The sequence below is a fragment of the Gobio gobio genome (assembly GCF_949357685.1).
Source record: "Gobio gobio genome assembly, chromosome: 6".
Classification (NCBI taxonomy): Eukaryota; Metazoa; Chordata; class Actinopteri; order Cypriniformes; family Gobionidae; genus Gobio; species Gobio gobio.
Window position 1 is genome coordinate 42,810,783 of NC_137102.1, and position 21,654 is coordinate 42,832,436.

A 21,654-nucleotide genomic window follows, 5' to 3' on the forward strand; every position below is an offset into this window, starting at 1 on the left:
CAGCTCTTTTCAGTCTGTCCTTCAGCCTGTCAGAGGAAACCGAGGCCAAGCACATTGTGTGCCCCATTGACTTCTTCCAACCTCAGCTTGGTCTTGCAATAGGAAGAGAGTGTAGTATAGCGAGGAGCAGATGAATGGAGAACATTTATGGCAAAAGTGAGCGTCATAATGAGCCAGTCATTTCTGACTTCCTTCAGCCTCTGTCCAGCTACTCTTGCCAAAATAAGCCCATTACCCATTCCTGGTGTGCCAGCTTCCCACACAACCCTCCCAGTGCCAGATCCAGATTCAAATCCCATGACTCGTCACAATACAATAAATGCTGGACCTTGCTACTGCATTAGCGTGGCCAACCTCATCAAAGATTAATTAAAGTCTGTCAAATGATGCTGTTCTTGAAATACCATACAGTGGCTTGTAGTTCAAAAGCAAAGTCATTGTCGGTAGAGAAGGAGTATGACATTGACATGCCCTGGACGTGGATTATTGTAGGAAGCAACTCGACAACACTATCTTGCTGTGTAGACAGCTTCATTGATTATAGTCAGAGCGATCTGCTTTTATTTACTGCTCATTCCAAGTTTAAATTGAATGTCAAAGATCCACCGGCGCCTCATTTTCAACAGCATTGTATTTTTTTACGCTCACCCAGTAAACTGGCCTGTTTATTATTTACTATCACATCAGCGTCTAGCCACTGTAATTTAACAGCCTTTTCAGGTCACGCAATTGCTCTCATAGAAACATATACGAACACAAGCAACAACATCACCAAAAGCATATCAATTTGAATAGGCATTATCGTAGCAGATGGGTTTCTTTCTTACTTCACTCTGAGAACAGTCTATCATGTCATTAAAGTTCAGTTCTCACACATTAACATTTAAAGACATTTAGAGGGTTAGTTCACCCAAAAATAAAGATTCTGTCATCAATTACTCACCCTTATGCCAGTCCAAACCCGTAGGACTTTCGTTTATCTTAGGAACACTGTCCCTCCATTGACAGTCCATGCAACGACCACTTTGATTCTTGAAAAAGTTCATAAAGAGGTCGTAAAACGAATCCATATGAATTGATGTGTTTAGTCCAAATTTTTCTGAAGAGACTCAATCACTTTATGAGATTAACAGATTTAATTTAGACTTGTATTCAAATATAGGGGTTTAACAATATATTGTTAGGCTAATAATAATTTTAAAAATCCTCTCTTCTTTATTTTGGCTTAAAATATGTGACCACAAAACCGGTCATAAGGGTCAATTTTTTAAAATGGATGTATGTTTTGTTAGGATAAGACAATATTTGGTCGAGATACAACTATTTGAAAATCTGGAATCTGAGGGTGCAAAAAAAAACTAAATATTGAGAAAATCACCTTTAAAGTGGTCCAAATGAAGTCCTTAGCAATGCATATTACTACTACTAATATTTTTTAAAATATATTTACAGTAGGACATTTATATAATATCTTCATGGAACATGATTTTTACTTATATATCCTAATGATTTTTGGCATAAAAGAAAAATCTATAATTTTGACACATACAATGTATTGTTGGCTATTGTCACAAATATACCCTTGCGACTTATGACTGGTTTTGTGGTCCAGGGTCACATATCGCATAACTATTGTATCGTGAGTACAGTATCGCAATTTGTATCGAATCGTGACATGAGTGTATCATTACACCCCTGTTCACAAATAAACATAATAGCCTAACTTAAATCTGTTCATCATATAAAACAATCGCGTCTCTTCATCTAATGTATATTTTATTTCAAGTAAGGAAAACAACCATTTTAACAGTTTTAGTTAACAATAACAACACCGCTGTTTCTGCTACTGGTTTGAGCAGATGTCCAATAGACCCATTTAGTAATCCATCAGTGATTAGTTAGTTTGTGCTTTGTTGAGCTGTGGTGCTCATCTGGGCAGTGTGAGCAATGCAGTCTTGTCATTAGGTTTATGTTCATATTGATGTTTTTGTTTGATCTACAGGCGGTGGACTATGAGAGCCGTAGCTCCTACTCTTTCTCAGTGGAGGTTCTGAATCCCATCGTTGACCCTCGATTCCTGCGGCGTGGGCCTTTCAAAGACCGTGCCTCGATCAGAGTGGCTGTGCTAGATGCAGATGAGCCCCCTCGCTTCTCACGGGCACGTTATCGAATGGATGTGTCTGAGAACTGCCCACCAGCATGCACAGTGGGGCGGATCAGTGCCGTGGACCCAGATACGGGGCTCACAAACAACATCAGGTACCCTGTAAAAAGAAGTTGTTGTTATGAAGTTGTTTATTTGTTATTGGAGTGCATTTTACAAGAAATACTATTTCAGTTATTCTACCTTCAATTTTTTAATTGAATTCATTGTGCTCAGTTGCTGATTCCTTTGTGAAATATAGTAGCGATTTCTGAGAGGAAATTGTTTCTACACCCAATTATTTTCAGTGAACAGCAGTGGTTCTTTTTGACTAGGCTACAAGGCTACCCCATTGTCCACAAAAATATTCAAAGGCCCCATGACTTTGTCAATTGTTCATCATTTTACTGGGTTTACAGGATTTTTAAGAATATTTTTACTCACCATTTCTTCCTGATATATAATAATTTTGGCATAATGAAAAAAAAAATATATTCATTATAAAATTGCCCACAGAGTTTTAAGATTGTATTAATGCACATGACTTTTCCAAGTATACAAATCACACTTTTAAATGAAGCCACCTCATATATCAAGGGTTTTTAAGACTGGGAATCCTGGTTCTTCAGAGATGGGGGGAAAAAACCTACTGTTGAAGGGTAACTTCAGTGATTTAGTATTAAGCTTTGTATTTAAACTCGGTCATTTATGCAGTAGAAATATGAAATTATTTTTGAATTTGGTGCCTTCTAGACTGAGAAAAGACAGTATTATGAAAATGTATTTTTGTCTCATGTGGATGAAAGACAACAACTCCCAGAATGCACTTGCTTCGCTGCCCTACGAGGCCACTCCGTACACCGTCGTTTTGATCTTCATAGTAATACAATCATTTCGTTCAGTTAGAGAATAAACACTACAATTAAAAACTGAACGTATCTTTTCAATAAAGTGGGAGCGAGCCGAACAAAAGTCACGTCACAGACGCAGCAGTGTCAGATTTCCTCAGCAGTGTCAGATTTCCTTCATCACAAAGAGCTGAGGTAACGTTAGGCGCCAGTCTGGCACGTTTTCAGATCGCATATGGAAGCTAAACTATCACAGGAATTCATTGAAAAGTGGAAACACTCACTTTACACTGCACCGCGCTCCGTTATTATGATTGTCCGTGCGGCCGTCTGTGTCTTACATTCTGTGCGTGAGATCTCTCCCCTATGGGTGGGTTGATAACATGCGGAACAGCTCCATCTAGTGGCTGTAGTTTTAGCCACTGGCCAAAAAATCCTCCGATGACGCAAAATGACGATATTTACGTCATCGGAGGAATTTTTCCAGAAATAAAATGCATAATTCTCTCCTCTCAGGGGGATATGAGGGGGGAAAGTACCATAATTTGAATATACTACCGGGTTTCTACTGATACAAAGCCTAATGCTAAATCACTGAAGTTACCCTTTAAGGGGTCATGAAACCCCAAAATACTTTTTTTTTTTTTTTTATGTAAACAGATATGTATAGGCCGCACATCATTGAAAACACTAAAGGTACTCATTGATGTTATTCATAAGTGAAAAATAGTTATTTTTCAGAGCGATTTCTGTCTTCCGGTTAGAAAAGCTGAGTCGAAGCAACGTCAGAAATTTGACGTCATCGTGTACTTTCGGCCCAGTATGGGCTGGTCGAACATGCTGACGTTGACCGTTTCGAGCGTTTCTCGACATATATTCATGACATAAAGCTCATTCAATCCAATCACTTCGCTGTAGTATGCATACAATATAATTTAGTTACTATGCATGAGACAGTCACTTCTGTCAGGTTCGTCTTCCATCATTATTGTTGAGACATGGGTCGTAAGTGCTTGTTTCCTCTGTGCCACAACACAAAAGAGTTGTTTTTTTTTCCCTGTGACGCGACCAGAGCTGAAGTTTGGCCGAGGACGGCTGGCCTGCTGTGGCCTCAGAAGAGAACAAAATTTAAGAGAACTGAATTAAAATGAGAAATATCTTGACTTTCAGTCATTTTAGCCTGTTTTAAAGGGTTAGTTCACCCAAAGATGAATATTCTGTCATTAATTACTCACTCTCATGTAGTTCCAAACCTTTAAGACCTTCGTTCATATTCAGAACACAAATTAAGATATTTTTGTTGAAATCCAAGAGCTTTCTGACCCCACATAGTTTGCAATGTTATTACCATTTTCAAGGCTCAGAAAGATAGTAAAGACATCGTTAAAATAGTCCATGTGACTCCAGTGGTTCAACCATAATTTTATGAAGCGCCGAGAATATTTTTTTTGCCCAAAAAAATGAATAAATAACGACTTTATTCTTCTGTGTCAGTCTCTGACTTTTAATGATGTCTTTACTATCTTTCTGAGCTTTGAAAGTGCTAATTATGGTGCAGTCTATTCAGGGTCAGAAAGCTCTCGGATTATATCAAAAATATCTTCATTTGTGTTCCGAAGATGAACAAAGGTCTTACAGGTTTGGAATGACATAAGGGTGAGTAAATAATGACATAATTTTTATTTTTGGGTGAACTAACCCTTTAATGTTATTTTAAGGCAACATGAGGCCCCCTTGGCCCCGCTCTAGAGAAAACAGTGATGTCATCCAGCTCAGTTCAATTATCATATAGTGTCAATGCGGGCAGATCAGTAATATAGTTGATTGTTTAGTGTCCCCAACTGAGCAAGCCAAAAGTCAAAGGCTGTGGCAAGGAACCAAAACTCCATCAGGTGACAGAATGGAAAAAAAAACCTTGGGAGAAACCAGGCTAAGTCGGGGTGTCAGTTCTCCTCTGGCCAACGAACAAACAGTGTATGATTATGATTCTGGCAACAGTACAGGTCAGAAGTCATATTAGATCGGAATATTCAGAAAATTTGTCCAGTTCCATCTGCTTGAAGATCGGAGTCATCATGCCGATGAGGCCTTCACAGAGGAGAATCTAGTATACACGGTCTCTCCAGACACTTCGGGGATGCATTGGTCATGTCTAGGCGCAGGTCCACCATCTGATCTGGATCCGGCTGACTGCAGTAAACCTCGTGATAAACAGAGAGACTAGCATTAGCGTAGATGCCATTCTTTTAATGATGTAACCAGTACATCAGGTGCTGTGGGAAGTGTTCCCGGTTTTGGCTAAGCTAGTTAATGCAGCCTAAAACAATAATTTAACTGATTTGAATAATATAAATCGATAATGTTCTATGTGTATGCCATAGTAAAGAGATGTGTTTTTAGTCTAGATGACAGAGTGTGTCTGCTTCCCGATTCCCGAACAATGCTAGGAAGACTGTTCCAGAGTTTAGGTGCTAAATAGGAAAAGGATTGACTGCCTGCTGTTGATTTTGATATTCTAGGTATTATCAAATGGCCAGAATTTTGAGACCGCAATAGACGTGATGGCGTATAATGCGTTAAGAGCTCGCTCAAGTACTGGGGAGCTGAACCATTTAGTGCTATGTAAGTAATTAGCAAGGTTTTAAAATGTATACGATGTTTAATAGGGAATCAGTGCAGTGTTGACAGAACCGGGCTAATATGGTCATACTTCCTGGTTCTAGTAAGAACTCAAGCTGCTGCGTTTTGGACCAGCCAGAGTTTATTTATTAAGCGAGCAGGGCAACCACCTAGTAGAGCATTACAATAATCTAGCCTTGAGGTCATGAATGCATGAACTAACTGTTCAGCATTTTGCATTGAAAGCATGTGCCGTAATTTAGATATATTTTTAAGATGGTAGAATGCAGTTTTACAGATGCTAGAAACGTGTCTTTCAAATGAAAGATTGGTATCAAAGATTCCTAACTGACGCCGAGGACTTGACAGAGCAGCCATCAAGTGTTAGACAGTATTCTAAGTTACTCCAAGTGGAGGTTTTTGTCCAATAATAAATTTTTTCTGAATTGAGTTGCAGGAAATTACTAGTCATCCAATTTTTTTATGTCAGCTATGCATTCCATTAATCTTGTGAATTGGTAAGTTTCGTCAGGGCGTAAAGAAATATAGAGCTAAGTATCGTCAGCTTAACAGTGAAAACTAACGCCATACTTCGTATTGTTATCTCCCAAGGGTAGCATGTACAGGGTGAAAAGCAATGGTCCTAGCACTGAGCCTTGCGGTACTCCATACTGAACTTGTGATCAGTGTGACATCTCTTCATTTACTGCTACAAACTGATAACAGTCAGATAAGTATGATTTAAACCATGCCAATGCAATTCCACTAATGCCAACATAATGTTTGAGTTTATTCAAAAGAAAGTCTATTCAATACTTTATAAGTTCTGAATAAAATGACTCGAGCCTATTAAATACTTTATAAATTCGGAATAAAATGAATCTATGCACCATCTGAAAATGTTCGCTAAGCTCATTGCAGTTTATTTCCCACAAAAAAAACAACAACAAAAAAAAAACCTACAGCCATAAAATTTGGCTCTAATGAGGAATCTTAAAAGGCATCATAATTGTTCTGCCTGTTGTTTGAAACAGCCTTCCCATCAGAAACATGCATGAAATACCTAAATCAGACGTCTGGGTAGGCATCTCATTACGGTTTGGAACAGAGCCATTATGTCATTTAATTAATTATGGTTGTATGCCATTCTGTGTTGTACCAACATTATCAATGAAATCAAGGTATTCATGCTTCAAGGCACGTTTGCTTGCTTCCACATGGAAAAGCCCAATGATCAAGATCCATCCCAGTGAACTACAGCAATTTCAACAGTGCCTAGTTAGGGATCTGAAAATTCTTACTTTGCCAACTACGCCTCTTTTGTTTCCTGCCGCTGGGCATAAAACGGCTCCTGAATGACAGATTTTCTAATTAACCTGAGGCTTTATGCATCTGCTAAACTCCTATGTATGCCACACATTTCTCCTTGTCCATTTGTCTTTTTTGTCTTCTATCTCCCTCAGGTTCTCCATCGATCCTCAGTCTGACCCAGAAGCTCTGTTCCGGATCACTCCAGACACTGGGCTCATCACTACAGTAACTGAGCTCGACCGAGAGCATGAGCAGTGGCATAATATCACCATCATTGCCACCCAGAGAGGTAAACACACACAGTCACAGTGTCAGGGAAGCAGTTAGCTACACTACAAATACACATAGATAACTGTAGTGAAGCTGGTTAATTATACAGTTATGAATCTTGTTTAGGTTGACAACATTACTCCTACCAGGGTTCCCACTCGTCCTGGAAAACCTTGAAAACCTGGAAAATTTATGACACATGGAAAATATGTAAAATGTCCTGGAAAACCTTTTTGTTGTCCTGGAAAATATACTGTATTTTTTAAAAGTTCTTAATTTTTTCCTTAGCCGAGAACAAAGAGTTTATCACTGGCCCAAAAAAATTACTGTAGGTTGCAGAAAGTGCGATATTCAAGTATGCTGAGTTTTTACACGCGAGAATAGTGTTTTCAATGATGATGTTTAGTCTTGTGTTGCCACTCGTAGCAGTTTTAGCTAATGTTATTAACTGCTCAAATGTATGCAATGAATGTTAACTGGTAAGCAGCAGCTTAATTCAGTAACTTGCTAACTAATAATTTTGATGCGATATAAGCTCAATAAGATATTCATTGTGCAGTATACCCAGCTTTATTATGTGATATAAAGTCAGAATTACGAGAAATAAATTCAGAATTGCGTGATATAAACTCGCAATTGTGTTATAAATTCAAAATTGTGAATTCTGACTTTCTTGCAATTGCGAGTTTATATCTTGCACGGAAAAAGGACTTGCACGGACTTTTTTCTCAGAATAAATATTATATCTCACAATTCTGACTTTATAACTCACAATTGCAAGAAAAAAAAGTCAGAATAGCGAGATTAAAAGTCGCAATTACCTTTTTTTTTATTATTCTGTGGTGCAAACAATAATCCATAGTCATAATGTATGATTAAGAGCTCATATTAAAAACTGATTTTATAGTTAAGTCATGACCATAAACTGTACGCCTTTTAAAGACTTAGAGAGCAATATATTACTTTAGGGCGTGATCCTATTATTCTGGGAACCCTGTTAAACATAGTTTAATACAAAAAGGAGAATAAAGTTCAATATAACTTTTATAATATTGCTAAATATTTCTAAAATATAAAAAGGGACTGCTGCACAGCAGAATTATTTTAGTATTATTTATGTACTTGTGATTTATGCATTATAGTATGTAGTAATATTTTTTATATTTCTATTTATTAATATTTTGAATTAGACTTATATACACTCACCTAAAGGATTATTAGGAACACCTGTTCAATTTCTCATTAATGCAATTATCTAATCAACCAATCACATGGCAGTTGCTTCAATGCATTTAGGGGTGTGGTCCTGGTCAAGACAATCTCCTGAACTCCAAACTGAATGTCAGAATGGGAAAGAAAGGTGATTTAAGCAATTTTGAGCGTGGCATGGTTGTTGGTGCCAGACGGGCCGGTCTGAGTATTTCACAATCTGCTCAGTTACTGGGATTTTCACCCACAACCATTTCTAGGGTTTACAAAGAATGGTGTGAAAAGGGAAAAACATCCAGTATGCAGCAGGCCTGTGGGCGAAAACGCCTTGTTGATTCTAGAGGTCAGAGGAGAATGGGCCGACTGATTCAAGCTGATAGAAGAGCAACTTTGACTGAAATAACCACTCGTTACAACTAGGGGTGTAACGGATCGCAGTTACGGATCACGACCCACGGTTCGGCACGCACGTGACCCGCGGATTTTTTTTTTTTTTTTAACTTGTGGATTAATCAGAATTGTTTAGCGATCGCAGACTAAATGACAGTTTTTCTGCCGATATTGCTTTTTAAGTGATCTTGTTCCTTTAAACTCGATGCTGAGTTTCAGAGAAACACATGTGTTCATGAACAGGGCATGTTAATCAGTCAACAGTGGCTAGCGGAGAAGTAGAAGAACTTGAAAAGCCTCCCGCATCATTCAAATCGCGTGTATGGGAGCATTTTGGCTTCCCCGTAAAATATAATGATGACGGAAGGGTGGTGGACAAAACTGTAACAGTATGCACTGTGGCACGAGAAAGCCGTATGAAAGTGCCGCATACATCGAGCATGGCACCTGCTGACGCCCGTTTCACACATACTCCGTTTGCAGCGCGTATGCGGTGCGTATTTTTTCTGTACCCTTGTTAACGGATACAGCTTTCACACAGCATGCGGCTTCGGCCCATCAGTGCGTTCCAGAAGCGCGTGGCCATACAGCTGTGCTGCGATCGTTTCCGCACAGAGTCTATCTTTTGATGTGCTGGTGCTGAATTAAAGTGACAGCGTATCCGCATTAAAACAAACATGTATCGATGCGAAAATCTAGTAATTCCACCACAGATGCATATAATGTAACGTCTACTCAGGTTTTAAAGTCAACACATGGCTTTTTGCCTCGAGTAAAGCAAGGAAAACGGCCTTTAAGTAAACAAGGAGAAATAATGGCGAGCACCTGTCCTTTCTTGGAGGTGGAAATACAAAGTTCTTTATGACCTGCAGGATTTCTTGTAAAAAGATTTAAAAACGAAAGAAAAGACGAGAGTCGTTTTGTCTATCGTAAGTTTTAATTTAAAATGTTTGTTATTTTAACATAGTCTATTGCCTGTTTTGCAACTTGCATGAGCAACGTAAAATATACATCTACTAGGCTATATAAATACAAAGTAATGAATTCAGTAAAACGTTGTTTAAGTGTAGTGCGTTTAAACATGATATCTATAAAATAGTGTATAGGCCTACAAAGAGAATTGCAATGCTGACAAGTGTGAGAGAGGTCTACTCTCTCACGGTGACTGAGGTCTATATAATATATATATATATATATAAGCTCAGGCCCATTTTCACGTCTCAGGTTGTTTTTTACATGTTACACTTTAACAACTGAGTAACATTTGATTTATTCAGATGGTTATTTATTTATTTATTTTATTTTGGTTAAAACCATATTTTTGTTAACACCAAACGTTCCTTGTTAACCTATAAACCATATAGGTTATGTTAACACCAAACGTTTTCATGTAATAAATGGAAAGCAAATAAAAATGGTCTCCTCCCCCTTTTATTCTGATCCGAAAAATTATCCGATCCGTGACTCATGATCCGTAGTCGATCCGAACCGTGAGTTTTGTGATCCGTTGCACCACTAGTTACAACCGAGGTATGCAGCAAAGCATTTGTGAAGCCACAACACGCACAACCTTGAGGCGGATGGGCTACAACAGCAGAAGACCCCACCGGGTACCACTCATCTCCACTACAAATAGAAAAAAGAGGCTACAATTTGCACGAGCTCACCAAAATTGGACAGTTGAAGACTGGAAAAATGTTGCCTGGTCTGATGAGTCTCGATTTCTGTTGAGACATTCAGATGGTAGAGTCAGAATTTGGCGTAAACAGAATGAGAACATGGATCCATCATGCCTTGTTACCACTGTGCAGGCTGGTGGTGGTGGTGTAATGGTGTGGGGGATGTTTTCTTGGCACACTTTAGGCCCCTTAGTGCCAATTGGGCATCGTTTAAATGCCACGGCCTACCTGAGCATCGTTTCTGACCATGTCCATCCCTTTATGACCACCATGTACCCATCCTCTGATGGCTACTTCCTGCAGGATAATGCACCATGTCACAAAGCTCGAATCATTTCAAATTGGTTTCTTGAACATGACAATGAGTTCACTGTACTAAAATGGCCCCCACAGTCACCAGATCTCAACCCAATACAGCATCTTTGGGATGTGGTGGAACGGGTGCTTCGTGCTCTGGATGTGCATCCCACAAATCTCCATCAACTGCAAGATGCTATCCTATCAATATGGGCCAACATTTCTAAAGAATGCTTTCAGCACCTTGTTGAATCAATGCCACGTAGAATTAAGGCAGTTCTGAAGGCGGAAGGGGGTCAAACACAGTATTAGTATGGTGTTCCTAATAATCCTTTAGGTGAGTGTATATGTGTGTGTTTTGTAATTTTTGTTTTTATTTTTCTATGTAGCTTTAATTTACTTTTATTTCAGTTTAATTTCAGTTAGTTGCCAAGGCCCAAGCCAACATTTATAATGTTCTAGTGTTTTTATTATTTGTGCTTCATTTTTAATAAATCAAAACCTTTTAGTTAACAATAACAACACTGCTGCACAGAGGCATAAATAAGTGATTTATTTCTTTTTGAATTGGCTTGTTTGAAACGTTTCACTGATTCATGTGCTCGTGCAGAAATCACTGCCTCTTTTTATTGAGACATATTTAGTTATATTCAAGTATTTTAAAAAATACTTTTCATGTTTAATTCACTAAAATGACTACATTTGAGAGAGAACACAGGAGAGCACATTAGATTAATGCCTCAGTTTGCTCGGCTGTAAAGCTCTGCGCACAATATAATTTGACATTAAAACAGTGATTTGTCATGGTGCACAGCTACATGTTTCAAAAGTAGCTTGTTACTGGAAAAGCTGCACTATTTTGAAAACAGCTGAGCTACTGTCACACTACTGGAAAAGGTTAGCATTGTTATTTATAGTTCACAGCTTCTCAAGAAAGATACATATGGCATGCTGTGCATTATGTCAGTAATTTATAATACTGGTAATTTATAATAAAATGTCCATGCCACCATGTTTACTTAGTAAAATTAGTGTTGCTAACAAGTTCAAATCTGTGCCATTCCTGATCACATTCATATAAGGATGCAATATATATGGCTACAATTAGTAACAGATATTTAATGGATTTGCGTTTTTATCCTATATGATCTTTATGCATGTATGGATTAAACATGGTTTAAACATGCATTGAATTTGTACTGCTCAGGGAAAGGATCTATGGTGCTGTGTTACAGTATGGAAAGTAGGTCTAAGCAGCTTCAGGGAGGCCTGATGGCTATTGTAGGCAAAGCCTCTTCCCATGTGAAGCAGTGGGCACTAATCCACAACATCATGTCACAGTTGTGTGTGTGTGTGTGTGTGTGTGTGTGTGTGTGTGTGTGTGTGTGTGTGTGTGTGTGTGTGTGTGTGTGTGTGTGTGTGTGTGAGTGTGTGTGGATGCAGTCCAAGACATTTGTGTGAAAGCAGTCCAAACCACAGGCAAGTGTGTGGGACTGAATTATAGCGAGAAAGACAGAATGCTTCAGTTTCTCTTTAGGCTCACACCAATACATTAAGTTTGTTCAGCCTATACTGTACCAATATGCCGACTGAAATCTATTCCAAATTAAAAGCTACCGAAGGCTATTTGTTCGTCATGACAAGCCATTAGTCTCTAGAATATGAAAAGTAACTGCTGAAATCTTATTTGATTTATATAGCCCTTTTCCAACCAAATCAATGCAGTTTAAAGTGCTTTACAGACAAAAACAAGCAACTGACACTAAAATTAAACAAATGAAAATAGACCCAAAAATAGATTACAACAATAACAATTTAAACAGTTAAAAGGTATCAAATATAGAAAACAAAAACATGATATGAATGATGATTAATGTTGTCTTTAAATAAACAAATACTAAAATCATAAGAATTGAGGGTTCAGTGTTACACAACAATATTTTTAATTTAGATAAAAAAGTCACACAGTGGGTAAAATAATATTTTTTTTTAATTTATGGATTAATTTCTGTGTCAAATGAAATATACATTTATTTATACTTAACAGTTCTTCTATCTTGGATTACTTTTTTTTTTTCAGAATTTGCTGCAATGCATTATGAAATTGCATTGTCCGCAAAGGATACATGTGATCCTGCTATCTTTTGCAGTGATATTCCTTAAAATACTGCCTCCGTAGGCAATTCACTGGGGATTGAAAAAGGGCATGAGTGTGGGAAAATTGTCGCCATTCAGCATTTGATTTCTCCAAGTGGACGTGCACATGGAAATGGGTGATAAACTTTACAAGAGAACAATTTACCTTCAGTGGCCGAGGCTCATGGCGAGCACACCTCAAGAAGTCACTCAAGCTGTGTCATGCGTGTGTATTTTTGGTGACTTGCTTTCTCTGCTCTCTCAATTGCCTCAGATAACCCCAGCCAGGTGTCCAGAGTGGTTGTTGCCATAGAAACGCTGGATTTAAATGACAATGCTCCGGAGCTAGACAGGCAGTACAACACAGCCATGTGTGACTCCGCCTCCACTGGACAGGTGAGAGAACAAGCCACATGTTATTATGGGTGCAAGGAAGGTCGTACCTGTCTCCATTGACTTGTTAATTTGTTATTCCAGCGAAATGTAAAAGCACAGGAAGTGCTCTAATGAGAGTCCTTTTGTTAAGCTCTGCAATTAGGTAATTGTCACAGATGAATTATGGGTGATTAATTACCTTTTCTCAGGACTTCAGGCCTTTCGACTCACTGACTCACACTCTTTGTGTTCATATGGATTTGGTGGTGCATGTAGTTTTTTTTTTTTTTTTGGTACGCTCTCATTTTTTTGTGCACATCTGTGAGTGTGTCCATTTATACAGTCTGCACGCTGATTGATTAGTTCTGCCGTTACCCTGCAGCTGAATCACTTCTGTTCCCATTTAGAGGATGCTTCACGCTTTCTCATCTCCTCTCTATAGATATACATTATTATCTGCTCATCTTTTGGTCTGTTGGCTTTCATCCATTTTGCCTCTCATTCATTTCGAGTGCCTGTCTTTCCACGATTTTGTACTTTTTTTCTTCTTTTGCCTGACTCATGTTTTTTCTTCAATTCTTAATTGGATGGTGTGCATCTGTTAAGCTGTCATAGCTTGTGTCCTTTCTCCTGTTTTCGTCATTCTGCTGTCTTTGCAGCCTGCGGTCATTGTGAAAGCTTATTGTGATTTGCCAAGTAGGACAAGTAGTTCCAATGTTATTATCAACTTTGTTGGTCCTGAAACAACATTGGATGTGCTTACATGCAAGTTTGATATCCCGGATTAAAACAATAGTTCATTTTTTTATGTCATGTAGGCACTTTTGTACACTTTCTCACTGTGTGCTGCAGCTGAAGAGCATAAAACGAAGAACACATAGCTGGTATTTTATTGTTTTCCATGATGCTTCACCAGACAATGTTTTTTAACATGTTTTTTTAGTGCTGTCAAAATGCTTTTAGTGCTTTTTTTCAATTTAACATATAACAAATATTTAACGCAAATAAGACAGCATCCGTTTTTTCTGTCATCCTTGGGCTAGTGTTACATTATATGATCACGGCCTTATTCACACAAATGCTTTTAAACCATTCAAGCGCAACAAGTCAAAAGAGAACGCGCTGTCTGTGAATGTCCTGTCTATGTGACACACGGTGCACCGACAGCGCGCTAGAATCGAGTTCTCTTTCGCACTAATAGGAACAATAATGTAGAATGGTTGCACTCAGCAATCAGCTGACGCTACCCGTAGCTATTCTTACCACAACGCAACTCGAAAATTGTTTCAGAGTTAAACAAAACCAATTAATTGTTTTGTAATTGCATTTAAAACACACTCAAACACACATGTGCACAGTCTGCACACAAACACACACACCAACAGATCGGCGCGCACACACACACACGCACTGCGCGCGCACACACACATCCACACTCAATCAGCTGTAATGTTACATGAGGGTTGACTTGCCTAATTTGTCACCTGGTTCCGATTCGGCAGGCCAGCACTCTCCCTGGCTGAATCCGAAATCGGACCTTAAACCCTCATTCACTATTCCCTACTTTAGGGAATAGTGAATGAAAAAACAAAGGCAACAGAGAAAATTGTAGCTTTAACAAGGATTAATCTACATTTAATGTATTATTTATGCAGTGCAGACTGTTTGCTATTCAAATTATGTTAGACAGGTAGGAAGGCCACAGGTAAATATGACATTTATTATAGTGGGTTTATGTGAAGATTGTTTTAAGTTCACTTAAATTAAAAGTTAAAGCCTAATAAATGTTGAAATTGATAGCTTTCAATTATACTGTAATGTTGAATATCTATCATTAATGTTTAAAAAAAATCTATTTCATAGAGACATCAGTAGCAGTTTTAGTATCAGTGATACCGGCCTTCATTCATAAAAAGATGGCATTAAACACATATTTAAAAAAAATGCTGTCTTTAAGTTGTTTTTACATTAATTTGGAGAGCAACTGTGAAATTATTACAATATAAAAATATTAAAAACTCTGATGTTTTAATTTGATTAATTGCAATTAATTATTTTTTTAAAAAATTAGTGTTAATTAATGTTATTAATTTTCCTTTATCGACAATAAAGTCAATTTCATGATTTAAAATCATCTAAACAACCAATCAGTATTTCATTGTTCATGTTTGATTAGCACTACACTAACTTCACTACAGTTTGTTGTCTGTAAGATTTTTAAAATGTTTTTGAAAGAATTCTCACAGTAAAAACAAAACTATAAAATTATATATGAGGAGTTCCAACAGACATACAGTATCTTGCTTGTTGTCATGAATGTAACTGACTGAGATTTATTTGTCGATCTATCTTGTGTAATTTACTTTGGATAAAAGCTTTTACTAAATGTCTGCTTGCTCAACTGGAAGCTTGCATTACTTCCTACCACAAGTCACATTATGGGGAGGAAAGTTTTGTGACCCTTAAGAATCTGAAAACTACTAATGTGATGTGACTTGACGTTATTTCATTGCAGTACTGAAATGAGGAAAAAAATCCCTTTTTCATGCCTCAGCACAACCATCTAACCCGCAGCTCTGATCTGCATCACACGGCTCATTTTTGTTTTAACTTTTTCCCTAATGTGTGGGGGGTGCATTGCAAAAAGAGGCCCATCGAGTGATTATTTCTAGTTTAAGTGGATCTCTGGAGTCGGCGCCTCCTTTTTAGAGCACATGCTAAAGCTGTGTCTATGTTTGGGTGTTCCCCAAGGCTCGCTACTCGGTCAGACTTAATTATTGTTTGACTGCACAGTGTGGGCTAATCAGTCTCAAGTCACCTATTTGCAAAGGTGCTGGCGAGGTTAATGCTGATATCTGAGATTAAAATGTGCATCAGGTTTTTTTTTTGTTTTTTTTATAATCTCTCTTCTCTCCATTATTCTTTCACTCTTTTCTCTTCTTTCTCCCTTTTGGCTCTGCCCCTTATTTTGTTTTTCTCGCTCCATCTTTCTCCTATCTCATTTTCTCAGGTGGTGCAGGTGTTGCGGGCGATTGATAGAGACGAGGGAGGAAATGACAGCACCGTCCATTTCAACATCCCTCCGGACTCCAACGCTGCCCTCAACTTCAGCGTCAGGGAGAGTGGAGGTCTGCAGTTTCTTCCACAATTTGTTTCTCCCATCCAGTCGTGTGCATCGGCGTCTCTCTTGATCCGTTAGTCTGTGTCTGCAACCACATTGTGTGGCTGCTTTGTGCCCTACTCCTTTGTTTTCCCCCATTGTTTGCTTTTGCTTCTCTGCCACATCTATCTTCTCCCGGCACACACAGACGAAATGTGCTCTGGCATTTATGCTGCATTTGGACTCACTGGTCTGTACAAATGTTATACGAGCAGCGATGGAATTAAAGTGCACTCGATTGAGTTCAATTAAATTAAAGTTCCATCGAGCTCAATTTGATCTAAAAGCTCCTCTTTTTCCTTTGTATCTCCATTTCTTTGCTATTATTTTCGTTTTCTAGGCCCCACTGCTAGTTTGGTGTTGGCATCACCTTTGCAGACACTGTCTCGCTCTAGTTCTTCCTCCCTCACACTCTACGTCCCGTTGATCCTGAGGGACGGGGTCTCTGGTTTGACCAGCACTGGGACAGTCACAGTGTCCGTATGTCCCTGTTTGAGGGGAGGAGCTCGGGCCGGAGAGAAAGAGAAGCAAAGTGAGGCCGAGTGGGACAGAGAGACGGTTTGTTTGCCCCAGCACTCCTCCTTGCCCTCCCCTGGACTCAGTACTGCCGCCCTGTTGGCCATTTTAGCCTGTGTGGCCACTCTTTTGGGTAAGTTTAGTGTTAACTTCCATATAGTAAGGGATAATGTACAGTCAGATGGTCATTATAACAAAATAAACACGGTCATCAGGAGATTTGATTTTATAATTTTATCTGTATCGGTATTGTTTTTGTTAAACCAAAGCTATTAAAAATAATTTTCATGAATTAAATAAAATATAAATATTAGATATAAGAAAAACCTTCAAAAATACTTGGCAGCTAACTGAAATAAAATAAGTTTTATATGAAGTACTAAAATTACTAAAACTGAAACCTGAAATAAAAATAATTTAAAGCTGAATAGAAATATAAAAACAAAAACAAATCAAATGTAACAAAATGACTGAAACCACAATGAACATAAAAAAATATTAATAAATTATATTATAGTATAAATAATACTTACCTTTAGTATCTTAAAGATGGGGTAAGTGCTTTCTGGTAACCGATGTTGATTTCAAATCACCAAAACAAGCACGGCCCTATTTTGATAGCTCCGCCCATGTAACCCAGGCAACGACTATGGCGGAATCTGCCTTGCCAGCCGGCCGAGGGTATGATATCATCAATAAGTGAAAGCAATGTGTGGTAATCCAGGTCAAATGTTCAGTGAAAAAGTCATCCCTTACATCCCAAAAACACAAACACAGTTCTCATGAACAACTCGATAGCACGAGCACGACAGTCCGACTAACGAACATATTACAATTAGGACAAGATTAGAGGGTTATATCAATCACGAAAAGAGGACCCAAAGGTACAAAAATATATTAGGAGAATATTATCTTACTTTTCGGACACACTTTGGGAGTTGACGCTTGAAACAGACAGCGAGGAGGTTTAGACGCTCCAGGCTTATACGGTGTGGAAATGAATGGGTCTTTATCATAGCTGAAGTGAACGACAATACGATCGCAAATGGACAAACAAGCAAACATGACACACGAGCATATTCAAGCAAAAGCCAGCATATATTAGTTCTGTGAAACAAAACAAAATCTATGTTACTCGCCTATCGAGAAGAAATAAAGCAACCTCGCCTTTGCTCCTTGAGTTCTCTCCAGCGCTGGAAAGCTGATCCGATATTTACACTGGTCCTAATTCTTGATCGTAAGCCTTCTTTTGTTCCACAGACATCTTCCACATTTGTTTTTTATCTGCCATCTCTCTCTTTATGTCGTCGCTAATGTCCGTCCTGTATCGTGTATTTTGAATAATGACGTGCACTGAGCGTTCTCTTCTCCCTGTCATTAGTAGAGACATGCCCCTTACTGCTGATTGGCTATACGTTTTTTTGGTACTCGGCCCAAGACACTTTTACTAAAGCAGTTTTGAAATACCATTTACCCCACCTTTAAAGCTCCCGCTAAGAAAATGGGAAAAATAGTCCACTACAGTGTGCAAAACAATATCTAGCATCAATACTGAAGTCCTCTGAGGTCATTGTCAACACTGTCAATATTTTTATATGAAACAATAAAGTGTGAGTGATATGAAAAGGCGCAGTGTGATAGGAAAGACGTGAAAGTAGTGTCAAATTCAGTCACCCGGATGAGTGGTCTGATAAACAGCATTGTCATAGACAACGATGAATATTAGGAAATATCAGACCACTGGATACAGTGATTGACCAATCAGAATCGAGTATTCCCCAGAGCTGTGCAATAAATGTAATTATAAGGCATCAGTCTGTGTAAGTGTTAGTCTTTTTGTAGCACCCTGCAATTTTATTGCAAAAATTTGTCACCCAGAACAAACAAACACGTCCCCCGTTTTCATAAATGGAATCATAAAACACTCACTCTATTCCTCTTCATCTCTCACTGTTTTCTTTCCCTCTGTCTTTCTTTTCTCTCTCTAGCTGTCAGTGCTTTGTCTCTGTCTCTGCGCAGGCAGAAAAGGGACTCGCTCTCGCCTTTAGAGGAGGATGATGTAAGAGAGAACATCATCACGTATGATGATGAAGGAGGGGGTGAGGCCGACACGGCTGCATTCGACATCACAGCGCTGCAGAGCGCCCCACATAACGCGCGCAGGGGGTACCGCACCCTGGACAGCAGGAACATGTGAGTGTGGCTACATCTGTTACATCAACTCACTCCTCCTGCACATTCATAAAACATTTCCTGAATGCCCTTAAAGGAATAGTTTACCCCGAAATGAAAATTCTGGTGTAATTTACTCACTCTCATGTCATTTCAAGTCTGTATGTTTTGTTTTAACCCCCATGGAACACAAAAGGAGATGTCCTGACTCTTCTGTTCCATACTATAACTTTTATTCCAAAAATGAAAATTCTGTCATAATTTACTCGCCCTCAAGTTTTCCAAACCTGTATGAATTTCTTTCTTCTGCTCAACATAAAAGAAGATAGTTTGAGGAATATCGGTAAATTGAACAGTTGATGGGACCCATTGACTTCCAGTATGGGGAATAAACCTCTGTTTATTTAGTGAAAGTGAAAGTGAAAGTGAAGTGACGTGTGGCCAAGTATGGTGACACATACTTGGAATTTGTGCTCTGTATTTAACCCATCCAAGTGCACACACACAGTAGTGAACACACACCCGGAGCAGTGGGCAGCTATATTGCTGCGGCGCCCGGGGAGCAGTTGGGGGTTTGGTGCCTTGCTCAAGGGTATTGAGCAAGGGTATCTCACCTCAGTCATGGTATTGAGGGTGGAGGAGGGCACTGGTTATTCACTCCCCCCACCAACAATTCCTGCCAGACCTGAGACTCGAACCCGCAACCTTCCGGTTACAAGTCCGATTCTCTAACCATTAGGCCAAGACATTCTTTAAAATATCTTCAACTTTCAAAAATAAGTTACCTGCATGATTGCTTTAAAATGTTGAGTTCACTGAAATGTAAAAATTTAGTTAATACAACAAAGGAGATTGGTTTAATAAACAGAAAATCGAAATATTAAGTTATCTGAACCACATTAATTATCTAAGTTGATTTGACAAATGATAAAAAGTTGTCATAACAAATCAAGAAAATAACATTTTACAGTGTGCAGGTTTGGAACAAATTGAGGGTGAGTAAATGATGACAGAATTTTCTTATTTGGGGGACAATACATATTTGTATTGTAATTTTACAGTAAAAAAATAAATCCCCTTTTTCAATTTGCTGTTTCTTTTTATGTTTGATTTTTTTAGTATGATACTACTAATAAATTAATTTTCTTAATTTTTTATTATCATTTTATTAATTTATTGTCATACTGATATACAATCACAACATTTTGGACACATTTTGTACAAAAACCTGGAGCTGCTTATTTTTAATTTTTCTTATTAATTAATTATTTTTTTTAACATTTATTTATTGACTTTTTAGCCAGGACTACTGGAGATTTAATTGCTTCTTTAGGGTATAAGAATTCCATTGTCTGTGATGAATGTTTTGAGTTGATCATTGTTTATTTTAATGTTGAAATGTTATAATGAATGGCTAATTTTTACGTTTTATTTCCACAATGGTTATATTTTAAAGAACTACAGAATTAGTTTTAAACTGAAGTCAAAGGCACATAGCAAACAAAAACAGAAGAAGACAGCCTCAAGAGCATGTGCTTCCAGCAGACCACACATCTCGAAAACCAATGGCTATATCGCAATTATCACATCACCTCTCTTGAGGTTTGCTCGACAAAAACAAAATTAAACCGGCAATCTGTCTTTTTTTTTTTACTGATGTACACAAATACAGGTATAACAGATGTGCACGTGTGTAAGCATGATTGAGATTTGAAAGCTATGGCAGAAAATTGTATGTGAATAACAACCTTTATAATTCGGTCTGATCCTCATACAAAGCTATTGTGTGGCTTCAGAAGACTTGGAGTATCCTGCTCAAGTCGTATTGGACTACTTTTATGGTGCTGCCTGTTATTTTTATTTTATTTGATTATTTATTTGCCAGGCTGCATACAACTTCCATTCATAAAATATTCTGTTTTCCCTCAGACGTTATTCACAACAAAATCAGGACAAGGCTCGTACGTATAGCAGCTGGGCTCAGGCTGCAGCGCTTGACTCTGTGCAGTACACCAGTCAAGGAGCCCCTCTATACGGGCGGTTTTGCTACAGCAGCCACACCCTCCCAGTGCTGCGTCGCTCACAGGGCCCCTATGAGCCCGGCATATCCGAGCTGGCTTACCGTTTTCCTGGGAATCAACCAGACCACTCTCTAGTCATTCAAAACCAGGCGGCTTTAGTTGGTCCTCTGGACCCTGGGGCCATTTATGTGGCAACAGCCGAGGCCGGTCGTGGATCTAAAGAAGGGACATCTCAGGACGGAGCTACCACATCTGAGGGAGGAACGCCAAGGAAAAATAACTCAAAGGATGATGCAAGCAGTGATGCCCAGCAGAGTCAGAGTCAAAACCAGGATCTAGATTGGGTAAAGCAACATACGTCTATCTTCATTATTTAAGTAAGAAGTCCAGAATCACCATGTACAAAATCACAAAGCTGATTTAATAACCAATATTTGGGGTAAACCCAAATGGAGTACATTGAATTTATTAATTTCATTCTCCAGAGGTCTTTAAATAATACATTATT

The 21,654-nt window shown here is 38.5% G+C and overlaps 1 protein-coding gene across 1 annotated transcript in view; it reads left to right on the forward strand.

Annotated features, from left to right (window-relative positions):
• cdh24b (cadherin 24, type 2b) overlaps positions 1-21,654 on the forward strand; it is a gene marked incomplete at its 5' end in the record, with an annotated part of 109,429 nt that overhangs the window by 84,863 nt on the left and 2,912 nt on the right. Inside the window, 7 exons of the mRNA XM_079820463.1 lie at positions 2,003-2,259; positions 7,074-7,210; positions 13,177-13,298; positions 16,288-16,405; positions 16,778-17,086; positions 18,942-19,146; positions 21,055-21,490. Of these exons, the coding sequence (XP_079676589.1) occupies positions 2,003-2,259; positions 7,074-7,210; positions 13,177-13,298; positions 16,288-16,405; positions 16,778-17,086; positions 18,942-19,146; positions 21,055-21,490 (1,584 nt within the window). The remainder of the gene's footprint in view (positions 1-2,002; positions 2,260-7,073; positions 7,211-13,176; positions 13,299-16,287; positions 16,406-16,777; positions 17,087-18,941; positions 19,147-21,054; positions 21,491-21,654) is intronic.